Here is a 27,371-nt window from a genome sequence, read left to right on the forward strand (position 1 = left end):
AAGAAGACCTGACACCACCCCAGCTTCTACATGGACTATCACCTCCACGCACATGTTCACACTACAAACATACAAACAACACACACATACACAATATTGTATAAATATGTTACTGCACAATCTGACTGTTATAGCTTCTGTAATGAAAAGGAAGAGACTGGGAAAGATCGAAGGATCTACCTATCTATCTATCTATCATCTATCTATCATCAATCTATCATCTATCTATCTACCTATCTATCATCTATCTATCATCAATCTATCATCTATCATCTATCTACCTATCTATCTATCATCTATCTATCTATCATCTATCTATTAGATAGATTGATGATAGATAGATGATAGATAGATAGGTAGATAGATGATAGATAGATAGATAGGTAGATAGATGATAGATAGATAGATGATAGATAGATAGGTAGATAGATGATAGATTGATGATAGATGATAGATAGATGATAGATAAGATAGGTAGATAGATGATAGATTGATGATAGATGATAGATAGATAGATGATAGATAGATAGATGATAGGTAGATGATAGATAGATAGGTAGATAGATGATAGATTGATGATAGATGATAGATAGATAGATGATAGATAGATGATAGATAAATAGATAGATGATAGATAGATGATAGATAAATAGATAGATGATAGACAGATAGATAGATGATAGATAGATGATAGATGATAGATAGATGATAAATAGATAGATGATAGATAGATAGATGATAGATAAATAGATAGATGATAGATAGATAGATAGATAGATAGACAGATAGATAGATGCACCTGGAAGTAGGGAAAGGTATGGCATGTAGAGAATAGTTCTAGAAAGTGGCACACTATGTTCAAAGGTTCTGCGTGGGTCTTAGGACTTCATATCCTAGTCGCATTTAAATTTGTCGCATAAATTCCACAGAAATAGTTTGTTTAGATTCCTCCTATAGACCCCGGTGTGCTGTGAATGAAACCCCACCTTCTTAAGTCCTGGACCAGGCAGGATTCTGCTGTGGCTGGGGCACCTCTGCTCTTATCTTGGCAGATCACTACTGTAGGCCCCGCCCCCTGGCGCGTCCCCACCTCCGCCCCCGCCCAGACGACCCACTCTGCCATACTATTGGGTAGTTCTGTCAAATTCGAGTTCTGGTTGGCTGAAATGGCCATCAGTTAGGGGTGAAAGCCTTGATAACCCGGCCCGAGCTTCGAAGGGGCGGGCTCGGGTGCTGTGCGGACGCGGCCGGGGCTGCGGATTCAGGTAACGTCCAAACTTGCCGGGATCCCTATGGGGGTCCTAGAGGGGAAATTCAGGACACAAGTGTCTGGGGGGAGGGAGGGGACGCGGTTCACTCAGCCCCTTCTATGGGCTCTGTGCTCTGCGATGGGGTGGGCGCCCCGTCCTGTAATGGTGATTCTTCGGACACTGGGAGCCCCAGGTAGATGAAAGCCTAGCCCGGGAGGGGAGCGCTATATTGAGCAGATCGCTGCCACGTAGCCATCCAGGACCCAACGGGGGAGCTTGTGCTCACCGGAATCTCCCAGATGCCTAAGGGACCCTTCCCCAGAGTTGGTTTGAGGACTTGGGACTGGCTTGTTCGGGATGTGCTTCTTGCAGGGGGGTGGAGGGGGCGGGTGATACGGAAACGGTGTTGGAGGGAGGCACGGATGGCCCCCCGGACCCATAGACAATAGTAGCGGATGGAACCGCCCAGCGGCTTTTCCTGTAGGAAACTGCCCTGTCTTTTCTAATCTGACCTGGTTGTGTATGTTTGGGGAGGGGTGTGTGTGATGAACCAAGGATCCCTGTTCTACCATGATCTACCCGCACCCCACGTCATGAATCTGAGAATCCAGGCCCAACATTAACCGGGTGCCATCATCAGAGTCTTAGATCAGGAAGACATACCCTCTTCAGGACCTCGGGTGCGCACTGCGTGCTCTCCCAACCTTCAGGTTTCCTGATAAGAGCTCTGTATTTCGAAATAGCTCCAGGGGCGGGTGTGGGGGCGTGTGGCGGGGCGCGTGGCTTTGGCTCTGATGTCCTAATGAGGGGGTCCTCAGGCAGGGGATCTGGATTTAGCTTTGACAGCCAGGCGGTGTGGGAGAGAAGAGGGCAGCTACACGCCCCACTCCGGGAGGCACTGGCTGTGGAGCAGTCTAGGTGGGGGCTAGCACCAGCGCACTCGCTATTCCCCAATCAAGGACTGTGCTGCGCTGACTGGAGCTTGCTGGGAGGGTGAGCAGTAAGTGGCTCAGGTTCCCTGCCATTTCTGGGAAGGGGAAGGGAATCTTTCCAAAAGTGCCTATAACCCCAGTTTCAGGAGAGGTCAAGGTGGGAGGATTGAAAGGTAAGTCCTGCCTGGGAACTACAGAGTGAACTCAGGGCAACTTAGTAGAGAGTCTTAGGGATCAGCAAGATGGATTGGCCAGTCATGGTGCTTGATGTCATCCCTAGCATTCCTGAGTTGTGTCCGTGGGATCTATTTGGTGACAGGAGAGAAGTAACTCCACAGAACTGCCATCTAACCTCCACTCTCACCCCGTGACATATCTGCACCCACTCACCTCCCACAAAAAATAAATAAAGTGTAATTAAAGAGAAAAGGGCTGGTGTGGCTCAGTGGGAGACAACTCACTTAGCATGCTTGAACCTTAAATTTCATTCTCAGCATGGGAAGGAGGGACTGGGGGACCGGGAGAGACTGGGGGCCTGGGAGGGATGGAGAAAGGAAAAACAGGCATTCCTTTGGGTGTGGCCATGCATGCCTGAAATCCTGGCATGTGGGAGGCTGAAGCAGGAAAATTTGAGTCGGAATGAATAGATAAACAGGCCCCCAGCATGGTGTGGTGAATGCCTGAAATCGCCAGTACTCCAGAAGCAGAGGCAGGAGAATTTCTGTTAGTTTGAGGCCATCCTGGTTTACATAGCAAGTTTCAGGTGAGCTAGCACTGTATAGTAAGATCCTGTCTTAAATAAATATATAAAATAAGATAAAATAAACAAAAAGCAAACAGAACAATATTCAGCAATGACAGGACAAATTCTGTAAGTTCAGGGCCAGCCTGGTCTGGCTACATAGACCTTGTTTCAAACACAAAACAGAACAAAAAAGTCCAAAACCCTAGCAACCACAAAACCCGCAAGCTTCCAAAACAAGCAAACAAGACATAGAACGAAATAAAATGGGTTGGTGAGATGACAGTTGCCTGTAAGTTTGAGTTCAGGCCTCGGTACCCACATGGTCAAGAGCACTGACTCACAGTTGCTCTCCAGCCTTCATATGTGTGTTGAGGTATACGTGTGCCCTCCCCCACCCCCAGAAAACAGTCAAGTGTAGTCGCTAATACAGAGATCTGAACAAGCTACACGGATTCAACCCTGCATGCCCATGCATGCCTTTTGGGATACAGCTTATAGCTTCATTGCTCTGACCTCTGTTTCTCCATCTGTACGGTGGGGAGGGATTAGCGATAACCTCAGGACCAACTGTAGAAGGCGCAGGCAGATGTGCATAGACTACTGAGGGAAAAAGAGGAAAGAAATGAGGCTGTGGCTATGGTTCAGTCACTTGAGTGTTTGCTTAGCATGCACAAAGCCGTGTGCTCCATCTCCAGGACTGCTCAACCAGGCGTGGTGAAGCACATTCTAGCACTCAGGAGGCCGAGGTAGGAGGGTCGAGTTCACAGTCACCCTTAGCAAACACAGGAGGCTTCTGGAGACCCTGTCTCAAAAACCAAACAAAACCAAACAAAAAACCAGTGGTGCTGGAGCAATGGCTCTGTAGTTAAGAGCTAGTACTACTCTTGCAGTTTGATTGCTACTGAGCATCTATGTTGGTCAGCTCACAGTTTGACTTCAGCTTCAGGGGATCTATAACTTTTGGCCTCCATGGACAAATACTCACACACGGACACACAGACAAACATTTTTAAAAGTCTTAAAAAAAACCCAAATTGCAAACAATCAGCAATAATCCTACTGTTGTGTACCGCCCTACTAATATCCACCCAGCCCTCAGTGCAGCCCCTGGGCCTGGCTGTTCCAGCTGGCCTGGGTCTTAGAAATGACCTGCAGCTGTTTTCTGATTTGGATATGGCCTGGTCACTGGAGGAGGGGCCGGCTGTACAGAATCACACTCCAACTGTGTGAAAGGCAGTTCCAGACCCCTGAGCACTGCTCCAGGCTTTTTCCAAAAACCGGTTCTTCCCTGGCAATTTCCTGAAAACAAAGCCACGAGAGGCACTGGCTGTCCTCCACGGCGACCTGCCAGCCTGCCCCTTGCAGCCGGTGTGAGGGGACAGGAAGCAGCTGCTTGGGGTGGGGAGGAGGACTTCAGAGCCTCAGATTGGGGGGAGGATGGGGACAGGGGGCTCAGAGAGCAAAAGGGGATGCTTGAAGTACTGGACAGGGGGATGTGTTAGGCATGCCGATGGGTGCTGAACAGTTAGTAATGTCTGGCACACAGTGGCCATGCGGAATACCAGAAGCTGAGAAGAGTGGCTGGATTCTTGGTTGGAGCAAAGGGGTGGTGAGCCAGAAGGTGGCTTGGATCTACCTACTGGAAGGCTTCCAAGTCAACAGCTTGACTGGCAATACAACTAAGGGGTCCCCACAAAGTGGACAGAGCCTAATCCGAAACGTTTTTTTTCCCCCCACAGGCAATGGACTTAATTGCTTTGTTAAATGTTTTCTTGCCTTTTTGTTTGTTTGCAAGGACAGGGTTTCTTTGTGTGGCTTGGCTGTCCCGAAACTAGCTCTGTAGACCAGGCTGGCCTTGAACTCAAAGAGATCTGCCTGGCTGCTCTGTAAAACATGAACAATAATATATGTTGCAGAATTCTTTTGGGATTAATCAGGGAGAGTATACATCAGGCAGTCAATTTGAGCCACTTTCTGGCTCCGTGGAGGCTTTTCATAAGCGTTCTCTTAAGTTCCATTATCCCATCATTCTGTTCTCTCTCTCTCTCTCTCTGTGTGTGTGTGTGTGTGTGTGTGTGTGAGAGAGAGAGAGAGAGAGAGAGAGAGACAGAGACAGACAGAGAGACACTGAGGATTGAGCTCAGGTCCTCATGCATGCTAGACCAGTGCAGTGTCTTGAAGCCACACCCTTCCCTAAACTGTTTTTTTTTTTTTCAAGACTCTAGTTGTTCTGAAATTCACAGATATCCTTTTTTTTTTTTTTTTTTTTTCCCGAGACAGGGTTTCTCTGTAGCTTTGGTGCCTATCCCGGAACTAGCTCTTGTAGACCAGGCTGGTCTCAAACTCCCAGAGATCCGCCTGCCTCTGCCTTCCGAGTGTTGGGATTAAAGGCGTGTGCCACCACCGCCTGGCTACAGATATCCTCTTGCTCTGGCTTCTGAGTGTTGGGATTTTCTTTTCTTTTCTTCCTTGTTGCTCCCTTCCTTAAAATTTTATTTTATGTCTAGGAGTGTTTGCCTGTATTTACATAGTTCATGTATGTGCTGATGCCTGATGAGGCGAGAAGAGGGCATTGCATTGACTGGAACTGGAGTTATAGGAAGTTAGGAGCTGGGCTGGAGAGATGGCTCAGCGGTTAAGAGCACTGCCTGCTCTTCCAAAGGTCCTGAATTCAATTCCCAGCAACCACATGGTGGCTCACAACCATCTGTAATGAGGTCTGGTGCTCTCTTCTAGCCTTCAGGCATACACACAGACAGAATATTGTATACATAATAAATAAATAAATATTTTTTTTTTAAAAAAGGAAGTTGGGAGCTACCATGTGAGTGCTGGAACCAAACTTGGGTCCCCTAGAAGAGTAGCAATCACTCTGAACTCTTTAGCCCCTTTCTATCTTCCTTTATCCATGTTTTGTTATATGTATAAATACCTGAGTGTACATATGTGAACCATGAGTATATACATGTCCTCAGTGGCCACTGTTGGATCCCCTGGAACTGGAACTACAGGTGGTTGTGAGCTCTCCAGTGCTGGGAACTGAACATGGTTCAGTTGGAAGAATAGCAAGTGGTCCGAACAGCTGAACCATCTCTCCAACCCACTTTTCTGAGATAGGGTCTCATGCATTCCAGTCTGGCCTCAAGTTCTCTGTAACTGAGGATGATCTGAACTCCAGATCCTTCTGCTTCTCCCTCCGAAGTGCTCCGGTGACAGGCATGCACCATGAGTCAGTAACCAGGGCTTCAAGCACGCTAGACAAGCATTCTACCAAGTGAACTATATCTCCAGCCCAGGATTCATTCATTCATGTTTTTGGTGGTGCTGTGATCCAATTCATGTCCTTGTGTATGCTAGGCAAGTGCTATACACCACTGAGCCAAACCCCGGCTTCTAGACCCTCACCTACTAACCTCCATTGTCACCCGAAGAATCACACTCTCTGGACTCCTTGTCTTCTTAGGGGTTTGTGTTTCCATTATAAAGCCCCACAAGCCAAGAACGGAGCCTTGGAGCACTGTACTGGGCACATTCCTTCCTCGGTTGCATCATTGAGCTATCTAGACTTACACTTTCTGTCCATCATTTATTGAAGGGGTTTGCAAGGAACCTTGCTTAACATTCCAATGCCCACTTACATCTTATCATTTCTCTAAGAAAAATGTAAGAAATGAGTGTGTGTTACTGGGGACTGAACCTACTACCTGGAGAACGCTAGGTGAGCACTGGCCATTGAGCTACACCCTCAGTTCTGTCTTCACTGTTTGAGACAGCATCTGTCTAAACGACAGACAGCATCTGTCTAGGACATTGACCTTGTACGTGTTTTTTTTTTTTTTATTTTTTTTCCCTTTAAAGACAGGTCACACTATGTAGTTCTGGCTGTCCTGGAACTCACTTTGCAGACCAGGCTGGCCTTGAACTCACGAGATCCACCTGCTGAGTGCTGGGATTAAAGATGTGCGCCATTGTGCGTTATGCTTGGCTTGTACTTGTGATCCTCTATTCCAGCTTTCTAAAGCGCTAGATTTTAAGCCTGAAATACTTCCGCTTTTTTTTTTTTTCAAGATAAAGTTTCTCTGTAGCTTTGGTGCCTGTCCTGAACTCGCACTGTAGACCAGGCTGGCCTCAAACTCACAGAGATCCGCCTGCCTCTGTCTCCCGAGTGCTGGGATTAAAGGCGTGTGCCACCACTACCTGGCTAACTTCCACTTTCTTACTTTTCTCTGTTTGATGTCTTTCTTGTTTCCGCCTTCCTAGACTTGCAACTTGGGTGTTCCTACTTTGTTCACTTCAAATTTCAGCTACACATGGTGGCACAGACTTGTCATTCCAGAACTTGGGAGGCAGAGGCAGGATTATGATTTTGAGGTCAGCTTTAGCAAAAGCAGTAGAGCATCTACGTGGCCTGCACCAGGTCTTGGGCTCCGTCAGTGGCACTGACATTTCCAAGGGTCTTGAAGGGAGGAGGAGAGCCTGGGAGTGGGTGCGGTGGAAGTCTTGGGTCTGTGTGCTCAAAGTTTCAATGGTGTTGGAGCGAACACAGATTCAAACCAAGGGACAAGGCTGGATTTCCACCCTTACTTCTCTGGGGGACATTTTTCAGGCTGTCTGGTGGCTACTCCAGGAAACATGGCCAAGTTTGTCCTGAATCAGAACCCGCCTGGTGAGTGTACAGAATGATCCCAGATCCCCACTGGGTGCTTTTGTGTATATATGGACATGGTCAGCAGTTCCCTTTTATTATTAACACCGTGGCCACACGGCCTTTCCCAGAATCCTATTAGCCAATGTCATGACTTTATTTAAAACCCACTCATGACATGCCCCATTTATAATGCCCACCCCCATGGTGGTCTAGTCTAGAGGACCCTCTGCCCCTCCCGCCCTCTTTTTGCCATCCTGGAGTCACCTGACTTCCATCCAACTGTCACTCTTCAGCACCCCCTCCCTCGAGTGTCTTCCATGGGCCATTTTTCTTCTTGGAATCTTCTGTCCTTGCAGCTGCTTCCTCCTTGTTATGAAGGGCTCACTCTTTTAAGTGCCTGTCACAGGAACTCTTTCCTGACATAAGAGCCAAAGTTGGCTCCTGCAGTGGTTCTGTATTTCATAGTGTATTATCGTCTTGAAACTCATTTGAAATGATTGTCTATTTACGGCTAACAAGAGGGCCCGGATATTGTCTTCTTTACTATCCCAAGTTTATAAGTTTTGGCACCTAGTGGGTGTGCTCAATATACATGACTGCATGCCCATCCGAGTGCAGATGTGCCTGCAAGCCTCGGGGGTGCTCAAAGGCAACTGTACAGGTGCCTCACTGGGGCAAGGGGGCAGGGAACACATTTGTTCACTCTCTTGGGGTGCTTTTCAGTTTGACCCCTCTTCCCTTTCCCTGTCCTCAGACCTGGGCGGCTCTCGCCTGTACCCAGGCTCCACTGGGAGTGCTCGCAGCCCTAGCTCTCCCTACTCGGTGGAGACACCCTATGGCTTCCACCTGGACTTGGACTTCCTCAAGTATGTGGAAGAACTCGAGCGCGGTCCTGCCTCCCGCCGAACTCCAGGCCCCCCGCACACACGCCGCCCACAGGCCCCCCGAACTGGCCTTGCGGGGGCGCGGAGCCCAGGCGCCTGGACCTCCAGCGAATCCCTGGCCAGTGACGACGGCGGGGCGTCGGGCGCACTCTCTCCTGGGGCGTTCTCGGGGCTCCTGCTACCTCCGCTGTCACCCCGCTCCTTCTCGCGCAATCCGCGTGTGGAGCACACGCTCCTGGAGACCAGCCGACGACTGGAGCAGGCACAGGCACGGGAGCGCGCGCTCAGCCCGGCCCGTGCGGTCACGCGTAGCCCGCGTGGGTCGGGCCGCAGCAGCCCCGCCCCCAACCCCGCCCTTGCCTCACCCGGCCCCGCCCAGCTGCAGCTGGTGAGGGAGCAGATGGCCGCGGCTCTCCGGCGCCTGCGCGAGCTGGAGGACCAGGCACGCGCTCTGCCCGAGCTGCAGGAGCAGGTGCGCGTGCTGCGCGCCGAGAAGGCGCGGCTACTGGCCGGGCGCGTGCAGCCGGAGCAAGAAGTGGAGGCCGAGGCGCGCCCAGACAAGCTCTCCCAGCTCCGGCGCCTGACCGAACGTCTGGCCACCTCAGATCGCGGAGTCCGCTCCAGGGCCAGCCCCCGGGCTGACGATCCCGACGGGTTGGCTGCCAGGCGCAGCGAAGGCGCTCTGCAGGTCCTCGACCCGGTGTCTAGGATACCCGATGGGGAACCCCAGACTCGGGAGGCGAGCACCGAAGTCGTGCCCGAGACCCGAGAGGCGGATGCCCAGGCAGTTCCTGAGACAGGGGAGGCTGGAGTGGAGGTGGTCCCTGACACTGTTGAGGTGGACACGTGGGTGACCGAGGAGCTGCTGGGGCTACCTGAGGCTGCAGAGCGTGAGCTGGAGCTGCTCCATACCAGCTTGGAGCATCAGCGCGGGGTGAGCGAACTCTTGCGGGGTCGATTGAGGGAGCTGGAGGGGGCCTACGAGGCTGCAGTGGCCAGGCCTCAATCTCGAGAGGTGGCCACCCAGACCCAGTTGGGTTGCACTGAGAAGACCACGCAGACTGAGCTCTCAGTGGAGAACCAGCCCAGACCAATGGCTGGAGACAAGGAGTTGGCCCCTGCTGGTGAGTTTCCTTTGACTCCTGGTTGAGCCCTGGACTGCCAGGTCGCTGAAGTCAAACTCAGTGGTGCCCTTATGTGATTCCCTGCCAGGCATCCTCAAATCCATCATGAAGAAAAAAGACGGTACTCCAGGTGCCCAGTCCAGTCAGGGACCCAAGAGCCTGCAGTTCGTTGGGGTCCTCAATGGAGAGTGAGCGCAAACCCTTTCCCAGGATAGCAGCCACAGGGACACAGGCTCATCCCAGCTCTGCCCCTCTGCTCACAGCCCTCTTGAATGATTCAGCGGGCTCAGCAGATGCCTCCCATCCTGTTCCCAGGTATGAGAGCTCCTCCAGCGAGGATGCCAGTGACAGTGAGAATGAAGATGGCGTTGCTGAACTCCCCAGGAGTAGCTCTTCTGGGTCAGGCGATGAAAGTGGGGGTTCTGACTCTGGAACTCCTGGCCGCCACAAGGACCAAGACGCAGAACCTGAGGCACAGCTAGAGCCGAAAGCAGGGTCAGAAGGGAGGTGAGCCTTCTTCGAAGGTCTGCATTGCAGAGACCCTCTCCTGGTCACCGTAGTCCAGGATCCTGAGTCTAGACTGGCCTCCCTGGCAGGTGTGAACTGAGCCCGCGTTTGAGGGAGGCATGCATTGCTCTGAATCGACAGCTCATCAGGCCTCGTGGAGTTGCCAGGGATGGCGTGAGTGTGGGCCCTACCTCTCCTCCCTGACATCCTTCATGAGGAGTATAGGGTTTCCTAGAGCTCTTGCCTAGATACTTACCTTCTAGGACAGCTCTGACCTTTTCTTGGACTGCCCACCACAGCCCTAAGTAAAGATCAGAGCTCCGGACCTATTCCACGAAACTTAAAAGAGCAAGTGGGTACCACTGCTACACTCAAGTAGTCCTCTATTTCCCCAGAATGTAACCTTTTTGAGTCTAGGAACCTCACTGACTATATTTCCTTCTTGAAGAGGGTGTGGTCCAACCCCTCTCTACTTAGAAAGCATTGGTCTTGTTTTGCTTGCCAAGGTCACCACAGGGGTCTGTCTCTCACACACACACCCTTCTTTGCCCCTGCCCTACCAGAGTGCAGCACGCCTTGTGGCCCAGGAATGGTTTCGAGTGTCCAGCCAAAAGTGCTCTCAGGCTGAACCTGTGGCAGGGGTGCTTCGAGGGGTGAAGAGCCTGGGGCCTGAGCTGCTGGCTCATGTGGTGAACCTGGCTGATGGCAATGGAAACACAGCCCTGCATTACAGCGTGTCTCACAGGAATTTGGCCATTTCCAGCCTGCTACTGGATACAGGTCAGGGAATTTGTGAAGAGGGCCGGGGTGGGTGAAGGCTAGTGTTGTTGATGGGCACAGAAAAATGCTGAGTGGCTACATTGCTGTTCACTTGGCCAGAAGCCAACATTAGGTGTTTTCTGAAAAAACTTCCCATTGAACCTGAAGCTGTCTAGCAAATCCCACCTGTTTCCATCTCCCCAGCCTTGGGGGTTACAGACATGTGCCACAGTGCTCAGCTTTATGAGGGTACTGGGGATATTTAGTGCTCTAACCCCTCTGAACACCCAGACCTAAGTTTTTGTTGTATGACCCCTGGCTGGCCTCAAATTTGTGCCTTTGCCTTGGTCTCCTCACTTTATCTTCTTCAGCTGTCAACTCCCCTACCCCCGAAAAAAATGGCACCCAGGTTCGAGATCAGAGATTTCAACTTAGCACCCCCTCCCAGGGTATACTGTATTCCTCAATCTCCAGGTCTGGAACTTTTTTCTTGAGACAGGGTTTATGTAGCTCTGGCTGGCCTGAACTCACCAAAGGTTCACCTGTTTCTGCTAGGATTAAAGACATGCGCCACCATGCCTGACTGCTTCCTGAGTTCTTGGGTCCCACTGTTTATCCCCAAGGTGGGGGGGGGAAGTTACTCACTGCTTAGGTTTCTGACTATCACTTGCCTCATCTCACCCCCCATGGTAGCAAACACACACCTGAAGAGGTGTGACTGCTCTGGTTGCTCAGTTGTCGTCTCGTTTCACCTTCACATCAGTGAGACAGGGTTTCTCTGTAGCTTTGGAGCCTGTCCTGGAACTAGCTCTTGTAGACCAGGCTGGCCTCACATTCATAGAGATCCTCCTGCCTCTGCCTCCCCAGTGCTGGGATTAAAGGTGCGCACCACCACCCCCTTAGCCAGTGAATTAAAAAAAAAAATCTGATTTTTGAGACAAGGCACAGCGTGTAGGGCTGGGTCTCTGTAGCTCAGCTGGTAGTTCTGCCCAGCAGTCTCAGTGCTCCAGAGGTGGAAGCCTAGGCTATGAGATGCTCACCCACCATCTGTGATGCAGGGGACCAAACTGCCCCATCTCCCCAACCAATCAGCATCTGATGCTTGAAGTGACAGACCTCTCTTCTTCGTAGGAGCCTGTGATGTCAATCATCAGAATAGAGCCGGCTATTCTGCACTCATGTTGGCTGCCCTCACTTCTCTAGGGCAAGAGGAGGAAGACATGGCTGTGGTCAAGAGACTTTTCAGCATGGGTGATGTCAATGCCAAGGCTAGTCAGGTGCATACAACACTTCCACTTACAATGGGTGGATAAAATGGTGTTACTTCCTACCTTCAAACCTCTTTCCCTTGTTTTCCAGACTGGGCAGACAGCCCTCATGCTAGCCATCAGCCACGGCCATCAGGACATGGTAGCTGCCTTGCTGGAATGTGGGGCTGATGTCAACGTACAAGATGCTGATGGCGCTACAGCACTGATGTGTGCCAGCGAGTACGGGCGCCTTGATACAGTTCAGCTGTTGTTGGCCCAGCCAGGCTGTGACCTAACCATCTTAGACAATGTAAGCCACCAATGAGGGCCTGAGTAGTGGTGCTGTGTTCCACTATAGACCAGGGAGTTAATATCATATATTTCCCAGGAGGGAACAAGTGCCCTGGCCATTGCACTGGAGGCTGAACAGGATGAGGTGGCTGCACTGCTCCATGCTCACCTGACATCAAACCATGGCTTTCAGGTAAGTGTGGTCCCCAAGAAATACAGATGCCAATGATGTTCAGAAGCTTTTCCTAAAGAACAAAGACTGAGAACCTCTGCCTGCATTGTACCAAAGCTCCGACTGTTTGATGTTCAACAAAACTGAGGCACACACAACTTTAGGTTAGGACCACACACATGAAAGGGATAGCCTAGCTTCCTGTTTTGGGAAAAGGAGCCCTTTGCTGTAGGGAGAAGAGGCTTGGTGACAAGGAAGTGTGCCTAGAACACACCCTATGGGTAGAGCATCGGACAGCAAGTGCTGGGTCATCCCTGGCATTTTTATGACTACTTACCTAGCTGGGCCCACCCCACTCTTACCCTGACATAAAATGGGATGTTTCCTGTTTTTACATCCTTTACCCCCCTTCCCCATGACTGAAACTCCTGTCTACAGAACCTCTTTCTTTGCTCTAGGGCCAGCCTCCCCCAGCTAAGGGATGCAGTGACAAATGAACCAACCTCTTTTGAGCAGCTGCTACCCTCTACCTGGACGTAGGAGACACTTTCCTCTTATGTCTGAGCTTCTGAATCACAGGAGGGTACCTTGTGCAGATGCCGGAGTGATGATACAGCTCTCTACCCACTCCATAAAACATCGTTCACAATAAAGCATTTCTACTGAACTTGTACTTTGTGTGGGTGACAGTCTACCCCATCTGCAAGGCACCTATGATAGGGGCTTTCAGAGTGCACAAAGAGTGAATGGTCCAAAGACACTGCCCTGAAAAAACACATTCAGAAGGATTCCAAGTTCTATACCAGCCTAGGTACAAGAGGGGGAATAAATTAAAAAAAACAAAAAAAAAACCTAACAGGACAACCCAGACAAGAGTTAAAACAATACAAATGTTTTATTTAATAGTCGCAGGTCATCATGGGCCAAGTGGTGTATACTCAGGACCCTGTAAACAGACCCAAGCATTAGACAGAGAACCTTTCCTGACACCTCCCAGCAAGGAGCAGTCATTCCCAAGGGTTGCCATGTACCCACCAGCAGGAAGGTCAGTCAGCGCAACCTCCGAGCCTCTCTTTCTGACTCCAATAGGGTGAGCACGTCTCCCTCTCGAACGGGACCTTTGACATTTCGGATGATGGAACGGCTGGTGTCATCCATGAATTCCACACGGACCTATGGACCCAATCAGAAGAGTTAGGTGCTGCTAGTTACTAGTGGGGTGGAAAGGTGATAAGGGCAGGTGAGATGGCTCAGCAGTCATGAGCATTTGTCACCTTTCCAGAGGACCTGGCTTCATTCCCCAGCACCCACACAGCTGGCTCCCCAGTTCCAGGGGAGTCTGACCCGCCCATCTCTGAACTCTATCCCCCACCACCAAGAGCCTGGGACATTAAAGGGCTTACATTGGAACCTAAGGAAACAAGCTGCACATCCAGGGTGTTGAAGGTCTGCGAGCTCCTGGGTAACCCAGAGCACAAAAGGGGCGTGCCTTTTTTCTTCTCCAAAGTGGGGGCTGTTAAATTTCTGACTGACCTTGAACGCCTGCCTCCGTCTCAGCTGCTAGGACGAGAGGTGGGCATCTCACTCTGTAAGCCTTGGCTAGTCTTTAGCTCAGTCTGTCTTTTTGCTGAGATAACACAGCCCCTTCCCACCTCCAGTGTTTAGGATTATATCTTTGGGCCTGCCACTTAGACTATGTCGGGCTGGCCCAGAAATAGGTACCTCAGTCTCTTCAGGACTAGGATGGGAATCCTGGATATAAACCAATCTTTCTCCCCAGGAAAGTAGTCAAGGCATCTCTAGCCCAGGATGGCCTCTCCACCGTTTCTGGTTTATGTGGTGCAGGGGACCCAAGCCTTCCTTGAACGCTAGCCAAGTGCTCTACCAACCGTGTCCCAGCTTTGAGGGGGACTAGATCTCACCTATTCTGTAGCCTAAGCCTGCCTGGAACTCCTAGGGAGCTTCCTGTCTTATGACCCCTGGAATTCCTGGCATGGGTTATCGCTCTAGTTTTTGGTTAGGTGCAGTACTCAGTCTGTGGGTATTGCGTATGTTAAGCAAGTCTACTACTGACACAATAGTTCCCGCCCACTCCATCTCTTTAAAAATAAAACTTTCAAAGACAGTTTCACTGGCGTATCCAGGGTGGCCACCAAGTTCTATCTTCAGTGAGCCTATTAGGATTAAAAGTCACCAAGTCCAGCAGTAAACTGAGCATTGAGGAGGATTCAGACCCCAGGAAGTTGCCGGGTGTCCCCATGCGCTCACCTGCGTGCACTGTCCCTGCGAACCGGTCCTGCCCAGCACTTTGGTTACCTGCAGGAAATCAGAGGCCGTTAGACCGACAGACCTAGCTTCCTTCCTTCGCCTTCATCCAGGCTTCTAAACACCCGCAGTCGCCTCTTACCCTAGCGAGCTTGATGGGCTGCACGCGACTCGTGTCCATGATGGCGGCGATCAGGCGGAGAGGGGTCACGTGAACAGGGGAGCGATTTTATAACACGCTCTCGACCCCGCCCTACTCCCGCTCTCGCGAGGCCGCACGCGCAACCCAGCAGTCCTGGGGCAGAGTCGTCACCAGCGTCCTTCGGAGCGGAAGGAACATGGCGTCTGCTACTCGCATCATCCAGAAGCTGCGGAACTGGGCGTCGGGGGTGCGTGTTCCTGTCCGATTGGGGCCAGAAAGGATTGGGTTCTGTGTTCCCCCGAGTCCTCTCCTGTTTCACATCTCCTTAGCTCAGTGGGGGAGTCCAGGAACCCTCAATTTGTGACTCCACTAGTCCGGGACTCACGGTCCTGTCCCTGGGATTCCCTTTCCCCATACCTTGGCTTCAGATTGCCTGGCTTCAGCTTCCTGCTGCCCCTCCTTTTCCGCCCGCCTCTCTTGTCTCCCACGTCTCACTCAGTCCCGGAGTTTTCTCTTCCCCGTATCATAGCTTTTTGAGTCTTGTGGCCGTAGCTTTTTCTTATTTTGAAAAGTCGAGGACGAGTTTTTAGGTTTCGGAAGAAAACGAAAAGGTCAGGGAAGCTGTAGATTTCGGCAGCTCCTGGGAGACAGGAGATTGGAGGCGGGGAGGTAGCTACGTTAGGGTCCAAGAAAGGAGGCGTTATTCAGCACTGCAGGTCTGCAAGCGACTATTTAGGCGTGTGGCTCTTCAGAGAAAGTGAGATTTCCCATAATGTTTAGTATATTGACCCATATATAAAGTAAATAAAAGGAGAAGAAAAGGCTTTTTTTGTTTTTGGTTTGTTTTTTGTTGGGTTTCTTTCGAGACAGGGTTTCTCTAGCTTTGAAGCCTGTCCTGAAACTGTGTCTCGTCACACAGGCTGACCTCGAGCTCACAGATCCGCCCAACTCTGCCTCCGGAGTGCTGGAATTTAAGGCGTGCACTACTACCGCCCAGCAAGAAGGAGGCTTTTTTTTTTTTTCTTTCTTTTCTTTTTTTTTGAGGCAGGGTTTCTCTGAAGTTTTGGAGCCTTTCCTGGAACTAGATCTTGTAGACCAGACTGGTCTCAAAAGGAGGAGGCTTTTAAAGTTAGATCTTGGAAAGACTTGGAAACTTAGCAGTAAAGTTCTGTAAGCCACTGCCCCAGCTTTCTTTTCATCTGCAGGGCCTGTATCCAATCCTGACTGGCCACCCCTGTTCACTACCCCAATCCTGAGCTTCTCAGCAGCCTGACTTCTCTCCTTTTCCCACAGCAAGACCTGCAGGCGAAGCTGCAGTTGCGCTACCAGGAGATCGCCAAGCGGTGAGCAGACCCTGCTTGCTGCCAGCCTCACCCACCCCTCATCATGTCGTTCTTCCACCAAACCTAAATCTGAGGCTGGTCGTGGTTGTCCAACCTTTAAGCTCAGCACTCACGAGACAGAGGCAGTCTGATTACTCTTGATTTATGTGGTGAGTTCCAGGCCAGCCAGGGCTACATAGTGACACCCTGTCTGAAAAACAAACACGTGAAAAAACAGCTTCAAATTTATTATTCTGAACTTCCCTTGGAGCATTGGGCAGAGAGCCTTCTTGCCACCCTGTGGAAGCAGAAATTTACTTTTAACTTCACGGGGTTGCCTTGAAATAGGAGATAGATTACGTTATTTGTTGTTATCTTGGGCAGATTTGCAATCTTCATTGTGACCCTGCACTTAATATGTTATGTTCTCAAGCTGCTAATGAGGAAATGAGGAAATGAGACCCAGGTGGGCTAAGTCACTGAGTGACTAGTCTTGATTTTTGAACACATTTGTATTGATGAGTCTTTGCCGTGTCCTCAGACTTTTGGATGCCAGTGTAAACAAGAAAGTTCTTGGTTTGTGAGGTTGGTGGCTTTAGCACTCACAGGCCCCCACCTCAGTTTGCTGGCTTCAGAATGAGCCCCTCTGAAAACCCAGCAGAAGCCTAGGGGATCTTCTGAAACAGAGCACTCAGCCTGGCCTCAGAGTTGTCAAGTAGCCCAGAGTGTGCCCTACACTCACGACCCTGCTTCTGTCTCAAGTGCGGGCATTTCAGGCATGTGCCACCACACCAGTGTGATGTGGGCTGGGGCAGCTTCATGCATGCCAAATACTTTATCAACTGGACTATCACTTAAATTCTTATCCTCATCTTTTTTCCTTAAAAATAGTTTAGATTTATTTTTATATGTGTGCATGTATGTGTGGTTTAAGTGTTGTGCCTGCTTGAATTTATGTGTATCATATGTGTGCCTGGTACCTATGGAATTCCGAAGAAAGCATGAGATCATTTGGAACAGAGAGATGGTCGTGAGTTGCCTTGTGGGACTCAAATCCTGGTTTTCTGCAAGAGCAACGGTGCTCTATCCAACGACCCATCTCAGTAGTCTCCTATCTTTATTATGTGGGTATTGTGTGGGCGGGAGAAACATTGCAGGGAAGTAAATACAGGATACACCGTATCTATTTTTTATTAATTAATTTATATTTTAATTGAGACAGGTCTTTATATGTTAGCCTGAGCTGGTCTCTGACTCTGATCTCCTGCCTGCCACATGCTGGGTTCACTGGATTTGTGTGACTACGCCTGTCCAGCAGCAGGGTCTTACACTGTAGTCCTGGTTGGCTTGGAACACGCTATAACCCAGGCTGGGAGATGGTTCAGCAGGTACCAGGATTACAGTCCAGGAACTGACAGCGTCTCCAGGATAAGGGTGCCCTCTAGTGATTCATTTGGGTCTTGGCATTAGACAACTGGTTCTTTTTACTTTGCTGTATGTACACAGATGATAAAGCTATGGTTTAGCATATATGTTCTTCAGGCAAATTATAAATTTCACATTTGTTTGTCCTTTTAGAATTTTAAAATTGTCATTTTTTTTTTATTTTTAGATTTATTTATTTATTATGTATACAACTTTCTGCCTCCATGTATACCCACACGCCAGAGGAGGGCGCCAGATCTCATTACAGATGGTTTGGAGCCACCATGTGGTTGCTGGGAATTGAACTCAGGACCTCTGGAAGAGCAGACAGAGCTCTTAACCACTGAGCCATCTCTCCAGCCCTAAAATTGTCATTTTTTTCTTCCTTTTAAAATTCATTTATTTTGTGTGTGGGTCAGAGGAAAAGGTGTTTTTTTTTTTTTTTTGGTAGGGTTTGTTTGTAGCTTTGGAGCTTGTCCTGGAACTAGCTCTTGTAGACCAGGCTGGCCTTGAACTCACAGAGATCCACCAGCCTCTGCCTTCTGAGTGTTGGGATTAAAGGCGTGCGCCACCACTGCCCAGGCAAAGGAGAACTTGTGGGAGTAGTTTTTTCCCCTGCCATTTTTGGGTTCTGGAGATTGAATTTAGGTGGTCAGGCTTGGCCATTGCTTTATTTTTCTTTAAAAGATTTCTTTTTTAAGTATTATTTTGTGTGTGGGTGTTTTATGTGCATGTATGGCTGTGAACCACATGCATACAATATCTTGGAAGCTAGAAGGCGTTGAGATCCCCTGGAACTGGAGTTGCGAATGAGCCACTGTATGGGTGCTAGGAATTGAACCGTGGACTCCTACAAGAACAAGTGCTAACCATTGTGCCATCTCTCCAGCCCCCGTTGTTCTCTTCAGAAGACAGGGTATTAGGATGTAGCTTAGTCTGTCCTGGAACTGATTTGGCTAGGCTACTCTTGAGCTCTGGACCTTTCTCCTATTTTGGTCTTTTGAGACTACAGTGATACACCCAGTGTCCAGCTATATTTCTCATTTTATCTTACATTTTCTATTTTAATTTTAAGAATATTTTTGGCTGGGCAGTGGTGACACACCTTTAATTCCATCACTCAGGAGGCAGGGACAGGCAAATCTCTTGAGTTCGAGTTCAGCCTGGTCTACATAGTGAGTTTTAGGACATCTAGGACTGTTACATAGAGAAACCCCGCCTTGAGAAACAAAAACAAACAAAAAAACAACAAAAAAAAGTTTTGTTTTTGTGACAGGGTTTCTATGTGTAGCCCTGGGTATCCTAAGAACTCAGAGATCTGCCTTACTCTGCCTCCCAAGTACTGGGATAGTAGGCATATAATACCATGCCCAGCCAATCTTAGGAAATTTTTTTAAAAATTATTTTTTATTTTATGTGTATTGCCTGCATGTGTGTCCGATTTTGGATTTGTAGACAGTTGTGAGCTGCCATATGGGTGCTGGGGGAATTGAACCCAGGACCTTTGGAAGAACAGTCAGTGTTCTTAACCACTGAGCTATCTCTCCAACCCCTAATCTTAGGAAATTTTAAGCTAGACATAGTGATGTAGGCCTTTAATCCTAGGACTGAGATGCAGATGCAGGGGGATCTCACAATTTGAGGCCAGCAGTCTTGGTCTACATAGAATTCCAGGACAGCCAGAGAGCCTGTCAAAAAAAACAAATAAGCCTGGCGATGGTGGCACACACCTTTAATCCCAGCACTTGGGAGGCAGAGGCAGGCGGATCTCTGTGAGTTTGAGACCAGCCTGGTCAGAGCTAGTTCCAGGACAAGCTCCAAAGCCACAGAGAAACCCTGTCTCGAAAAACCAACCAAACAAGCAAACAAATAAACAAAAAAACCAATGAAATTTTTTTTTTTTTTTTTTTTTTTTTGGTTTTTTGAGACAGGGTTTCTCTGTGGCTTTGGAGCCTGTCCTGGAACTAGCTCTTGTAGACCAGACTGGTCTCGAACTCACAGAGATCCACCTGCCTCTGCCTCCCGAGTGTTGGAATTAAAGGCGTGCGCCACCATCGCCCGGCCACCAACGAAAATCTTTAAAAAGATTTTATTTTACGTGTGCATGTGTCCGGACATGTGTAAGGGGATGTGCCTGTATGCATGCAGAGGCCAGGAGAAGGCATTGGGCTGCTGGGTTTGTGGGATGCTCTGCTTGTTATGTGTGTGCTGGGATCTGCACTCTGCTCCTTAGGATTGGATAGCAGTCTCTTCACAGCTGAGCCACTCTTTAGGACAGTCTCATGAAGCCCATGCTGACTTGGAACTCATGTTGTGTAGAATTACCTGTAACTGATTCTCTTGCTTCCAACTCTCAAGTACACTGACATGTTTCTTATTTAAAAAATAAAATGACTTTCAAATTTTTAAGAACTTAAAATTGCCAGGTAAAAATGCTGTTTGACAATATGGCCAAATAAATTAAGCTCAAAACTTTTTATGATCATCCACTCTTTGTCCCAAGAAATTCCTCTGTTTGAAGCTCCGTGTTTCCTTTCAAGGCTTTAGCTTTCTCCGTAAGCCCAGAGTTTAACTCGAGGCCGAACTGTGCTTTGTTCCACATAGCCCTCCACTTCCCTCTGCAGGGAATGTTGGCTGCAGACTACACAGTGGCAGGAAGTGCAGGGACTTGGACAGGTTCCCAGGGCAAGGTGTTCTTTGAGCAGTAAGCCTTAATCCCAGCAGGACTCTTCAAAGGGTTCCTGCGATAATAGGAAACTTACAAGGTCTATAACCTGGCCTTTGGGTATGGGAGCTCAGGGAAGTCACTTCAATCGGGTATTCTGGGACTGTAGCTCAGTGTTATGAACTGTAATTGCTGGAAAGGGGGGTTGCTCTCTTCTGATTTCCTGAGCACCTTTAGGTGGAGGAAAGGTCGCTGCTAAGCTTTGTGTTGAGGATAGGAGCACGTCTAGGACTCTGTCTTGGGAATGTCAGTAAGGGCCCTTTATAGAGACTTAGGGCTGGAACACCTTCCTTAGCCTGTGGGAAGACTTTTCTTATTTTCATATAGTGTACCAAGACATGCTCTGGCCTGCAGCCTTCTTTGTAGCTCCTGACTCGTCTTGTAAGTGAGTTACGGCAGTGAGAGCAACGGAAGGTTTGTTTCAATCCAGCATCTTTTTCCTCAGGACCCAGCCACCTCCTAAGCTCCCTGTGGGCCCCAGTCACAAGCTGTCTAACAATTACTACTGCACTCGTGATGGCCGGCGGGAAGTTGTGCCTCCCTCAGTCATCATGTCTTCACAGAAGGCTCTGGTGTCGGGCAAAACAGCTGAGAGGTAAGGCCCCTCAGTGCTCCCTGCCCAGGACTCTGCAACATTCCCTTCTGCCACTGCCCTTCCTTCCCCTGCAGTGGAAAGGTGCTTTGCACAATCCCATTTTATCACCTAGGTGTGGTCGGAAAGGCCTGTGATCCCTGTATTCAGGAGACTGGCAAGAAAATCAGGAGTTCAGGCCAGGGCTGAGGATACAGCTCACTTAGTGAGCTACTTGCCTCGTAAGTACTGAGACCATCCCCAGAACCCACATTAAAGAGTCAGACCTGGTAGTATGCTTTTAATCCCAGTGTTGGGGAGGTGAAGACAGGAAGTTTACAAATTCCAGGTCAATCTGGGTGTTATAGTTAGGGGCAGGTCAGATGTGTGAGTGGGTAAGATACTTGATGACTTGAGATTGATCCCCAGGATCCATGTGCTGGAAGCAGAAACTTGGTGCCTGCAGATTGTCTTCCGACTTGTACACATGTGCGATGGCATGCTCCTCACCTCAGTAAATTAATCCAGAAATGATGGTGATAAAAGAACCTCAAAGGAACCCAAGAGAAAAAAAACTATTTGGACCCTGTCTTCAGGTATCTTTTATTAAAAGAGAATGACAGTGGTTTTACATGAGGTTCATAGGAAGCCGTAGTCTGGAATGAGTTTCTGCACTAGATCCAGCAGGCCAAGACAGAGCAGACATTTATGTGAGGCTTAGTTGTTTAACTAGCCTTCTGAGAAACAGGTGAAAGATCACAGCCAGTTCCCAGGCAAACCAGTTTTAGCTGCCACGATAAAGAAGTCCCTTCAGGTGTAGCCTTTTTAAGGAAGGCGACTTGGAACGGACCAGTCTTTTTGTTTGGCTTCTGCTCCCTTCATCCCTTTCCTGCTTCTTCTGCTCTGTTTATCAATTTTTGTTTTGTTTTATAGAATGAGGCATGGGGGCTGACGATATTGCAGCACTGAAGAGTGCTTGTTGATCTTGAAGAGGACATGGGTAGAGTTCCCAGAGCAGCTTATAACTTCCCTTAACTCCAGTTTCAGGGTATCTGGTGCCCTATTCTGGCTCCCCAGGTACCAGCCACGCAAGTGGTACACATACATACACATATACATGTAGGCAGATATACCCATACACATAGAAAAAAATAGGATGAGGTGTTGAGGCCTGATGCCGTGGCACACACCTTGCATCCCAGTACTCAATAGGCAGAGCTTGAGGATGGCTACAAGTTGGAGGCCAGCCTGGAGTACGTTTTGTGTTCTAGACCATCTAGGACTACATAGTAAGACCCTGTCTCAAGCAAGCAAGCAAGCAGACCGACAGACCCAACGAAAAGGGCTGGAGAGATGGTCTAGTGGTTAAGATTTTATAATACTCTTGCAGAGGAACAGAAGGTACAGAGTTCTGTTCTCTGTAGCCATGTAGATGGGCTTACAACCTGTAACTCCAGTTTCAGGGGATTCAGTGCCCTCTACTGGATTCCATAAGTATATGTACTGACCTGTACCCCTCCCCACACTCCTAAAATGTTATTTTTTTAAAAAAAGATGCTGAGCCCAGTGGCGGTGGTGCACGCCTTTAATCCCAGCACTCTGGAAGCAGAGGCAGGCGGATCTCTGTGAGTTTGAAGCCAGCCTGGTCTACAGAGCAAGTTCCAGAACAGGCTCCAGAGAAACCCTGTTTTGAAAAACAAAACAACAAAAAAAGATGGTGAGGTAATGGCTCAATTGGTAAAGTTCTTGCAGAACCTGGTTTTGGTCCCCAGAATCGATGGGGAAAAAGACGATGATTATAAGATGTACATTTGTAATCTCAGCACTGTGGTGGCAGAAATAGGTCGATCCCTGGGTCTGTTGGCCATTGTGCCGAGGAGAGTTCCAGACCACACAAGGGAAAGGTGGGATGCTGCTTGAGGAATGGCAGGTGAGATTCCACGTGCGTGTGCACGCACACACATTGACACAGCCACACACAGCGAGATACTGGTTCTGAGATCACAAAGGGAAGTTGACTAAAGATAGAGGATGCGCGTTATACTCGGTCTCTTGACCATCGCTTTTCCTTAATGAGCCATACTTGATTCCTGATAACGTCGCAGAGCTGGGAAATAATGCCCAGCAAGGTCAGCAGCCTGGTTCATACATACACCCCGAGGTCCTACGACACTCCCCAGCCTTTTCTCTTTATTTAAGGTTTTTTTGCCTGTTGTGGTGGAGGTGGAGACAGACAGATCTCTTGAGTTTCAGGCCAGTCTGGTCTAGAGGGCAAATTCCAGAACAGCCAGGCCTATACAGAAAAGCCCTGTCTCAAACAAAAATATTGATTACTTTATAAGAAAAGAAACTATTTGCTTTTATGTGTATGGATATTTTGTCTGCAAATAGGTCTTTGCCTCATGTGCATGTCTGGCAACTGCAGAGGCCAAAAGAGGGGATCTGGTTCCCTGGAACTGGAATGGAATTAGAGTCAGTTGTAAGCTGCCTTGTGAGTGGTGAAAACCAAACCTGGGTCTTCTGGAAGAACAGCCTGTGCTCCAGCCCCAAGACCTATTTTTATTATTTTAAATTACATGTGTGTAGTTCAGTGCATGTGAGTGCATATGCCCCCAGAGGCCAGAGCATCAGCTCTCCCTATAGAGGATCAGGTTCTTGTGAGCCACCTATTGTGTGTGTTAGGACCTGAACTCGAGTTCTCTCTGTAAGGACAGTAAGCTGTCTTACTGCTGAGCCACCTCTCCAGCCCTAAATTAAAAAAAGAAAAAAAGTTGGCCGGTTATGGTGGTGCACACTTTTAATCCCAGTACTTGGGAGGCAGAGGCAGACAAGTCTGTGAGTTCCAGGCCAGGCTGGTCTACAGAGCGAGTTCCAGGACAGACAGAGCTACACAGAAAAACTCTGTCTCAAAATCAAACAAACAAAGTTTACTTAGTGTGTGGTGCATGTATGTGTATGAGGGGGAGAAGAAGAGGAGACAGCAGTAGATGAACAGGTGCATCCATTACAGAGCGTGTGGGAGTCAGAGCAGTTTTTGGGAGTTGGTTCTCTCCTTTTACTTTGTTCAGGCAAGGTTTTGTTTGTTTCTCCTGCTGTGCCGTGTTGTGTGCTGAAGGCTAGTTGACCCATGAGCTGGCTCTGCCTCCCATCTCTCTGTAGGAGTGTTGGGGTTACAGATGCATACCGCTGTGTACATCTTTTATGTGGGTTCTAGGGCTCAAGATTGTCAGCCTTACACAGCAAGCACTTTTACCTACTAAGCCGTCTTCTCAGCTATCAGCCTCTTTTTTATTTTATTTTACTTTTTTAGACAGAGTTTCATGTAGTCCAGGTTGCCTTTCTGTTTATTATGTAGCTGAGAACTTGAAATCATAATTTCCCTACCTCCACTCCCAAGTGCTGGCAGGGATATGCTGCTGCTCTTGTTCATGTGATGCTGGGGGCTGCAACACTGTAGCTGTTCAGTCCATGAGGCTGGCTGTCTCAGCTGGTCTTCAAAAGAGATCAGAATCCTGACAGAGGCTCTAACACCAGATTTGCTAATGAGAGCAAGCAGGTGGAGAGAGAGCTTCCTTCTTCCGTGTCCTTATATAAATTGCCAGCCAAAGGTGTGTTCCAGACTAAAGGTAGATTGTCCCATCTCCAAAGATCTGCATTGAAAGTTTATCTTCCCACCTCAGAGACCCAGGTTAGAAGTGGGTCTTCTGTCTTCAAATGATTTAATCAAGAAAAATCCCTCCCAGGTGTGCCCAGTCGTTTGGATTTTAGTTAATTCCAGATATAGTCAAGTTGACAATCAAGAATTGCCATCATAGCATGAGTCTCCATGCCCAGCTTGTGTTTCTATTTTTTTTTTTTGGTCTCTCTTTTATATTTTTAAGAGCTAGATAATATTTAGCCGGGCAGTGGTGGCGCACGCCTTTAATCCCAGCACTCGGGAGGCAGAGGCAGGTGGATCTCTGTGAGTTCGAGACCAGCCTGGTCTACAAGAGCTAGTTCCAGGACAGGCTCCAAAACCACAGAGAAACCCTGTCTCGAAAAACCACAAAAAAAAAAAAAAAAAAAGAGCTAGATAATAGTAATTACACATTACTATTTTGTCTTAACTGTCCTTGAACTCTTGGACTCAAGAGATCTAGTTGCGCCGGGCGGTGGTGGCGCACGCCTTTAATCCCAGCACTCGGGACGCAGAGGCAGGCGGATCTCTGAGTTCGAGACCAGCCTGGTCTACAAGAGCTAGTTCCAGGACAGGCTCCAAAAACCACAGAGAAACCCTGTCTCGAAAAACCAAAAAAAAAAAAAAAAAAAAAAAAAAAGAGATCTAGTTGCTTGCTTTAGACTCTTTTTAAATAGCTGGTATATAGAGGTTCATGCCACTCTGTGTAGCCCAGTCTGGTTGTCTGTTTACATTTCATACTCTGCTCCACCAGCTCAAGGGCTGGCCTTATGTCACTAGTAAGTTCTGTGCCTGTGTGGTAAGAACAGTGGACAAGCATTCTGTGGTGAATGAAGATGAGGACGTATGGTTGAGGAGGAGGTTTTCATTGTAGATGTGAAGGAGGATTCAGCCAGAGGCATCTGGGAAGGTACAGAACTAGAGTAGACTGAGCCATGAGAGGAGAGAGAGGAGAAAAAAAGGGACCAGGAGAGGGAGGAAAACCCAGAGTGTGGAGCCAAGAGTGCTTGGCAGAAATGACTGGGCCATATAGGAAAGGAAGGAAGTGAAGCTCGGGCTGGAGAGGTTTAGGGTAGAGATGCTGAGAGGAGCCCAGAAAGCCTGGCTCCAACGTGGGCTTTATATGTTAGTTACTAGGAGCTTCAGCTGTTCATCCTAGGTTTCTGCTCTTGAGTCTGTCCATACTGGGGTACCAGTAGGAAGGGAGATTTGAGCTAGTCAAGGCTGGGTTCTGGGCTGGCAGTCAGGGTAGGCTGACTGAAGCTCTTTTTCATGGCCCCTGCCAGCTCCCAGCAGGCATCTGATGATCCTCTGAGGGATTTCATTGGGCGGGGGGGGGGGGGCAAGATTGGGCATTCTTTGCTCTCTGGCTCCATGTCCAGAAAGCTCAGTCGGTGTGTTAGTACCGGGGTGGGCATGACCACCTTTACAAAGGGAATTACCACAATCAGACAGTGCAGAGAGGAACACTCAGCCCTATATGGGATGCCTTCTTCAAATATCTCCCCCAAGGCTCAGGGAACTGTGCAGAAGGGAAGGCTGAAAGACTGAGGGAGCCAGTGGCCATGCAGGACACCAAAGAAACAGTGCTTAATAGACAGAGCAGGACTGGCATACATAGGACCCCACAGAGACAGGCAGCATGTGGCCTGCACAGGTTCAGACCAGAGGAGGTCCCACATGAGATGGGAAATGGACACAGCCCCCATTCTTAACCTAGAACTTGTCTCCAGTTGACAACTGCTTGCAAAGGAAGGGTAGTCCCCGTACACAGAGTAGATGGCAAACACAAAACAAACTTAGTGGTATTTTTGGAGATTGTCTCATAATACTTTGGGCATTTTTTTTTTTTTTGCTTATATAGTTTGGTTTTTGATTTTGTGTTTTATGTGTGTTTCTGTGTGTGCCTGTGTACATGTGTTTTTCTTTTCCTTCCTTTCATTGTTTTTCTTTATTTGCCAGCTTGTTTTATAAAGAGAGGAAAGAAGGCATGGATGGGGGAGGTGGAGAGAATCTAGGAGGAGATGAGAGAGGAAGCTGTTGTATATTGTATAGAAAAAAAATACATTTTCAATAAAAAATTAAAATTAAGAAAAAACCCAACAAATAAACGAAAAATACTTCTCCAACAAATAAACAAAAAATACTTCCTCCAGTGTTCTTTGCAGACCCAGCTCTAACTGGAGTTTTGTTTTTTTTTCTTAAAGCTCAGCTGTGGCAGCCACTGAGAAGAAGGCAGTGACGCCTGCTCCTCCGATGAAGAGGTGGGAGCTGTCCAAGGACCAGCCGTACCTGTGACACTGCCCAAGGCTACTTTGTCTGGTCCCCCAGGGCCACCCGACTGCTTTTCCGCCTTGGATTTCCTCTGGAAAGAGTGTGACCTAATTTATAACAAATACAGAGTTCACATTATTGCCATTCTGTCTTTTCTTAGTACTTATTGATTTGATCTGTTATTACTGTCTGTGGAGGGTGTGTGAATACATGCCGCAGCCTGTATGGAGGTGGGAGGGCAACTTTGGGAATTGGTTTTCTTCTGCTTTGTTGCATCAGGGTTTTGTTTTTATCATGCTGTGTTCTTCAGGCTAGCTGGCCGCAGAGTTTCTGGGCAGTGCTGCTGTCTGTTCCTCCCACCCTGCTGTAGGAGTGATGGGATTATAGACTTGAGCTACTGTATGTCTTT

General features: G+C 48.6%; 3 protein-coding genes across 4 annotated transcripts; 2 read left to right on the plus strand and 1 right to left on the minus strand.

The window, feature by feature from the left end:
* Positions 1–1,228: 1,228 nt before the first annotated feature.
* Kank3 (KN motif and ankyrin repeat domains 3) lies at positions 1,229–13,223 on the plus strand. 2 transcript variants are annotated; one of them, XM_041669218.1, is made up of 11 exons: positions 1,229–1,265; positions 7,534–7,593; positions 8,330–9,583; positions 9,672–9,771; positions 9,899–10,090; positions 10,180–10,264; positions 10,654–10,870; positions 11,981–12,126; positions 12,209–12,409; positions 12,488–12,583; positions 13,021–13,223. In XM_041669218.1, the coding sequence occupies exons 2-11, from the start codon at positions 7,560–7,562 to the stop codon at positions 13,057–13,059; spliced, it is 2,364 nt and encodes a 787-aa protein (XP_041525152.1). In that variant the 5' UTR covers positions 1,229–1,265; positions 7,534–7,559; the 3' UTR covers positions 13,060–13,223. The 2 variants fall into 2 exon arrangements, with proteins under 2 accessions (XP_041525152.1, XP_041525154.1); XM_041669220.1 differs by having other exon boundaries at positions 12,053–12,126.
* A 215-nt stretch (positions 13,224–13,438) lies between these two features.
* Rps28 (ribosomal protein S28) lies at positions 13,439–15,076 on the minus strand. Its single transcript, XM_041668712.1, has 4 exons — positions 14,970–15,076; positions 14,831–14,878; positions 13,598–13,735; positions 13,439–13,508 (listed from the first exon to the last, which is right to left on the minus strand). Exons 1-3 carry the CDS (start codon positions 15,006–15,008, stop codon positions 13,613–13,615), a joined length of 210 nt encoding a protein of 69 aa, XP_041524646.1. The 5' UTR covers positions 15,009–15,076; the 3' UTR covers positions 13,439–13,508; positions 13,598–13,612.
* Positions 15,077–15,108: 32 nt separating this feature from the next.
* Positions 15,109–27,106, plus strand: Ndufa7 (NADH:ubiquinone oxidoreductase subunit A7). Its single transcript, XM_041668711.1, has 4 exons — positions 15,109–15,216; positions 16,263–16,312; positions 20,887–21,036; positions 26,896–27,106. Exons 1-4 carry the CDS (start codon positions 15,166–15,168, stop codon positions 26,984–26,986), a joined length of 342 nt encoding a protein of 113 aa, XP_041524645.1. The 5' UTR covers positions 15,109–15,165; the 3' UTR covers positions 26,987–27,106.
* The last annotated feature ends 265 nt before the right edge of the window (positions 27,107–27,371 follow it).

Source organism: Microtus oregoni, unplaced genomic scaffold (genome assembly GCF_018167655.1).
Source record: "Microtus oregoni isolate MIOR12 unplaced genomic scaffold, Mior012 000019F_ref0000042, whole genome shotgun sequence".
Lineage (NCBI taxonomy): Eukaryota > Metazoa > Chordata > Mammalia > Rodentia > Cricetidae > Microtus > Microtus oregoni.